At 73.6% G+C, this 5,559-nt stretch overlaps 1 protein-coding gene across 1 annotated transcript in view; it reads right to left on the bottom strand.

Moving 5' to 3' along the window:
- Window positions 1-3,790: 3,790 nt before the first annotated feature.
- Window positions 3,791-5,559, bottom strand: part of AP5S1 (adaptor related protein complex 5 subunit sigma 1) — a 7,688-nt gene continuing 5,919 nt past the window's right edge. The window contains 6 exon segments of the mRNA XM_086747692.1: window positions 3,791-4,148; window positions 4,150-4,278; window positions 4,280-4,480; window positions 4,482-4,534; window positions 5,423-5,469; window positions 5,471-5,559. Coding sequence (XP_086603818.1) covers window positions 4,113-4,148; window positions 4,150-4,278; window positions 4,280-4,480; window positions 4,482-4,534; window positions 5,423-5,469; window positions 5,471-5,559 — 555 coding nt within the window. The 3' untranslated portion in view covers window positions 3,791-4,112.

Genomic DNA, 5,559 nt, shown 5'->3' on the forward strand with positions numbered 1-5,559 from the left:
GCCAGCGAGGTCTGTGCCGTGGGCAGCGGGACCCCCGCTTCGGGGGTCACCCAGTGCTGCCGGTTGGTGCCCGTTGCAGCCCCCAGCGCTGCCCTCGTGGCACGCGGCAGCTCCCTGCTCCCGACCCGGCACGGATCCTGCCGGGATAGCGCCCGGCCCGGGGGAACCCATCCTGGCGCCCTCCGCGGGACATCCCAGCGCGCAGAGCATGCGGAGGTGGTGATGACGATGACGATGACGATGCCGGTGATGGTGACAGTGGTGATGATGATGGTGATGATAACGGTGCCCTGCCAGCCCCGCCCGAAGGCTGCCTGCCCCCCTGGCAGAGGAGGAGGACGCGGGCTGGGACCCCCACACCGGCGTCGAGCACCGGTTCCCTCCCAGGACTCAGGGGCTGCCCCCGCGTTTCCGTGCCGGGGGGTGGGAAACACAAATTGCAATGGAGAGGCGTTTTGGGCCGAACCCAGGGGGGTGGGGGTCAGGGAGCCCCCGGCGCGGGGGCTGGGACGCGGCCGCGTGCCCCGCACGGGGCGGGGGCTGTCCGCAGACGACGCCACGCGGGGCGGAGGGCCGCGCGTGACGCCCCAGCCGGGCGGCAGGAACCGGTGCCCACAAGCCGCCGGAGGTGCCCGGCCGCCGGGTTCCCTTTCCTGGCATTTCGGGCTGCGGCGCGCGGCCGAGCTCCGGCAGGAACCCGCTCCGCGCGGCGGGATGGCGGCGGCAGGGCCGGACCTGTACGAGACGCTGCAGATCTGCTACCCACCCAGCCCCACGCGGGGGTACGGCCCCGCGGCCCCCGGCCCCGGCCAGCCCGGCCGCGCTCCCGCCTCACGACCCCCCTGCCTTCTCTCCCGCAGCGCCCGCGTCCCCTCCGGCCGCGTCCCGCTGGGCGCTGGGCACCGCGCTGGCCGTGGGCATCGGGGTGGCCCTGGTGCTGGGCGCCCGCGCTGGCCGCCCTCGTCGCCCTGCGTAAGTGGCATCGGGGGGTGGCAGCGGCAGCGGGCTGGGGGTGCGGGCGGCCCCGCTGCGGCGCTGACCCCCTGCCCGGCCCGGGCCAGACCTGCAGGGCCAGGCGGAGCTGCGGGCGGCGCGGGCAGAGCTGGCGGCAGCTGGGACCCCTCTGCTGCCGGACCCCGACGGTGAGTGGGGCGCTGGGGGCTGCCCCCAACACCCCAGCCCCTGTCCCCCTGCCCGTTGCCCCTGCATCCCTTTCCCTGTCCGCAACCCCTGTCCCCCTGCCCCACAGCCCCAGCCCATAGTCCCCAGCCCCTCAGCCCCTGTCCCCCCTGCCCCACAGCCCCAGCCCATAGTCCCCAGCCCCTCAGCCCCTGTCCCCCTGCCCCTGTCCCCCAGCTCCTGTCCCACAGCCCCAGCCCCTCAGCCCCTGTCCCCCTGCCCCACAGCCCCAGCCCATAGTCCCCAGCCCCTCAGCCCCTGTCCCCCTGCCCCTGTCCCACAGCCCCAGCCCCTCAGCCCCTGTCCCCCTGCCCACAGCCCCTGCCCTCCAGCCCCAGCTCCTGTCCCCTGCCCCCTGTCCCTGTCCCCCTGGCCCTCCAGCCCCTGCTCCTGTCCCCCCTGCTCCCCTGTCCCCCAGTCCCTGCCATCAGCCCCCAGTCCCCAGTCCCTGTCCCTGTCCCCCTGCCCTCCAGCCCCAGCTCCTGTCCCCAGTCCCTGCCGTCAGCCCCCAGTCCCCAGCCCCTGTCCCCCGTCCCCCTGCCCGTGGCGGCCGGCTCCTCTCCCCGACCCCGTGCCAGGTCTCCGGCGCCCCGGCGAGAGCCTGTCAGCGGCGCAGAGGCGGAAGGAGCAGCTCGGTAAGGTCCCCGGGTGGGGGGGGGGTGACACCGTCCCTGGGCCCCCCCGGGCCGGCACCCCAGCCCCCACGGCTGCCGCTCCGCAGGGCAGTGGCTGCAGGGGCTGGCGCTGGGCTGGCGCTACCGCCGCGGCAAGATCTACTACTTTTCGGGGGAGCCGAAGGCCTGGGCCGAGGCGGAGGCCGCCTGCCGCTCCTCGCACTCCCACCTGGCCTCCCATCACCAGCCCCGAGGAGCAGGTGGGCACCCAGCGCCGCCCTCCCCTGCATCGCCCTGCAGCCCCCTGCATCCCTCTGCAGCCCCCTGCAGCCCCCTGCCCGCATCCTTCTGCATCCCCCTACCTGCATCCCCCTGCATCCCTCTGCAGCCCCCTGCCCGCATCCTCCTGCATCGCCCTGCATCACCCTGCAGACCCTGCCCGCATCCTCCTGCATCGCCCTGCAGCCCCCTGCTCACACCCTCCTGCATCCCTCTGCAGCCCCCTGCAGCCCCCTGCCCGCATCCTCCTGCATCGCCCTGCAGCCCCCCTGCCCGCATCCTCCTGCATCCCCCTGCCTGCAGCCCCCTGCATCCCTCTGCCTGCATCCCCTCCCTCCACCCCCCTGCCCTGCATCCCCCCCGCATCCCCCTACCCACATTCCCCTGCATCCCCCCACATACCCCTGCCCACATCCTCCTGCATCCCTCTGCCCACATTTCCCTGCATCCCCTTGCCCCGCATTCCCCCACATCCCCCCTGCATCCCCCCTGCCCGCATTCCCCCACATCCCCCTGCATCCCCCTGCCCGCATTCCCCCACATCCCCCCTGCATCCCCCTACATCCCCCTGCCCTGCATCCCCCCGCATCCCCCTGCCCGCATTCCCCCACATCCCCCTGCATCCCCCTACATCCCCCTGCCCTGCATCCCCCCGCATCCCCCTGCCCGCATTCCCCCACATCCCCCTGCATCCCCCTGCCTGCATCCCCCTGCCCGCATCCCTCTGCAGCCCCCCTGCCCGCATCCCCCCACATCCCCCCACATCCCCCTACCCGCATCCCGCCCCATCCCGCAGGATTACCTGGCGCGGGAGGCCCCGCGGGGGATCGTACTGGATCGGGCTGGTGGCCGCGGGACCCGAGGGGCTCCTGGCGCTGGGTGGACGGGACCACCTACTCCGAAGCCCAGAGGTGAGTGCAGCTCAGGGAGGGGGGAGGCCCCGGCGCCCCCCCGCGCTGACCCCGCTCTGCGCCCCGCAGCTTCTGGGCGCCGGGGCAGCCGGACAGCACGGACCACGGGCGCTGGGGCCGGGAGAGCTGCGCCCAGATCCACCCGGTGCGCAACGGCCTCTGGAACGACCACAACTGCAACTTCTCCTTCCCCTGGATCTGCAAGAGGGACCTCAGCGCGCCCCTGACGCCCCGCCGCCGCACCAGCCCCCCAAAACCCCCCCCCGCCGCCCCCCATCTCCCAGGGGAGCTCCCCCCAGCCCCCCCCAGCCCGCCCGCCGTGGGGACCTGCGCTGGCGTCGCCCGCGGTGCCGCAGCTCTCGCGGCGCGGGGGTCCAGGAGCGCGGCAGGGGGAACGCATCCGTCCCGTTGCCCTGCGAGCACGGTGGGAAGGGGCGCCGGGACCCCCCCCGCGCAGCCCCCACGGCGTCGCGGCCAGGGAGACCCACGGCAGCCGAAACCCGGCACTGCCGACGCCCAGCTTTACCCGTGCGGTTATGGGGAGGGGAAACGCATTTTGGGGTCCGGCCCCCCCCAGCAGCCCCTCCGCAGGCCCAGGCAACCCCCAGCCCGTCCCTCCTGTCCCGAGGTGACAGACCCCCGTGTCCGGGCCGTCCCCTCCCACCGCAGAGGGGCCGCTGCTCCCCCGCCGGGGACCCCGCCTGCCCCAAAACCTCAACCCAGGGTCCCTCGCGCGGAGGGGACAGAGGCGCCCAGCACCCACCCGTGCTCCGGCCTGGCTTTGCAGACCCCCCCGGGGGGGAGAAGCACCTTTTAATTTTTTTTATTAACACCCATTTTCGGCCCCCGCGGAGCCATCGCGCGCACGAAGCCGCGTGAGAAGGCGCCGCCGTCGCAGCTCCGGGTGGATTTTTCTCGGGACGGCCGGCAGCGCTCTCCGGCCGTCCCGCCGCGGCACCCGGCGGGGAGAAACGGAATAAAAACCCGCTCTGCGCCGGCTCGCCGCGATTTATTCCTGAGCCGCTCTCACCGCTCCGTCCCGCTGGTGCTCGGCGATCGTTTTGGACCCCGCCTTGGTTCCCCCCGCTCCAAAAAAAAAAATACCGGGGCGTGCCGGGATGGCCGAAGCTCAGCGGGACGGTTTGACGCCCGCCTCTCGGTCGACCGGCGTGGAGGAAGCGTTCGTTGAGGAAAAGCATCCGGCCGTGGGGCAGCAGGCGATCCAGGAGGACGTCGGCGGCGGCGGGACGGAGCGGGACGTCGGCGTGGGGGCGCAGGGAGGCGAGGAAGCGGGGGGGCCAGGCGGCGGAGGGTGATTTCGGCTAACGAGAGGTTCTCTCCGGGGTCGCAAACCAAGGCGAAGGCGACGGGCGGGAACGAGAGCCAAGCTACCGTCACCCGTTCGGGGAAGGGGTCGCCGGGGGGCAACTGGAAAAGCCCCCCCGGGGTGTCCTGCAGGGAGGTGGGCTCCTCGGGGAGCTGGGGGGTTTGGGGGGGGGGACGAGCCCCCCGAAGACGACTGAAGTAACCGGCACTGGGAAGCCACTTGCCCTGGGAGAGAAGGGGGGGGACGCTCGCGTTAAGACCCCTCCCCATCCATCCTGGGATGGGGCGACCCGCTCTGTTGGGGGGACAGGGCTCGGCGGGACCCCCGGGGCCGTGGGACCACGGCCCCGGGGGTCCCGCCGAGCCCTGTCCCCCAAAAAAAGGGGATGGCACAGCCCTGGGGGTCCTGCAAAGCCCAGGAGCCCCCCCCAAAAGGGGGGGTATCATAGCTGGGGGGGGTCCCAGGGGGAAAGGAGGGGGTGTCATGGCCTTGGGGGTCCCAATGAGCCCAGCCCCCCCCCCCAAAAGGGGGGTGTCATTGGTCTGGGGGGTCCCCAATGGGGCTGGGACTGCCTGGGGGGTGTCACTGCTCCGGGGGTCCTGGGGAAGGGGGGGGACGCGTGGTTCCCAGCCCAGCATCCCCAGGGTGGGGGGGGGTCCCAGGGAGGGGGGGTGTCACCACCTCGGGGGTCCCGCCAAGCCTTGTCCCCCTAAAAATGGGGGCCGGCACAAAAAGGGGGCTGTCACAGCTTTAGGGGTCCCACCAGGCCCAGCACCACCAGGGAAGGGGGGTCCTAAGGAGGGGGGTGTCACCCGCTGGGAGGCCCTGGCCCCCCCCAAAAGGGGGTTGGCACAGCTCGGGGGTCCCAGGGAAGGGGGGGGCTCATAGTCCCAGGGGTCCTACTGAGCCCAGAGCCCCCCAGGAAGGGGGGGCTCCCACGGAGAGAGGGGGTCACAGCCCTGGGGGTCCTGCAAAGCCCAGGAGCCCCCCAAAAGCAGAGGTATCACGGCTCGGGGGGGTCCTCGGGGGAAGGGAGGGGGCTGCTCGTGGCCCCGGGGGGCCCCAGCATCCCCAGAAGGGGGGTCCCGGGTGGAGGGGGGGGTCCCGGTACCTGGCCACGGCCATCAGCTGCTCCTTGCGGCGGAGGCGCTGGCGGGGCGGCCCCTCGGGGGCGGGGGGGCGGCGGGGGGGGGGTCCCGAAGGCGCGGGAGTAGAGCACGCGGCAGGGGGCGGGGCCCGGGGGGGCGGA

The sequence above is a fragment of the Chlamydotis macqueenii genome, chromosome 4, assembly GCF_036417535.1.
Source record: "Chlamydotis macqueenii isolate bChlMac1 chromosome 4, bChlMac1.mat, whole genome shotgun sequence".
In the NCBI taxonomy this organism is placed as follows: Eukaryota; Metazoa; Chordata; class Aves; order Otidiformes; family Otididae; genus Chlamydotis; species Chlamydotis macqueenii.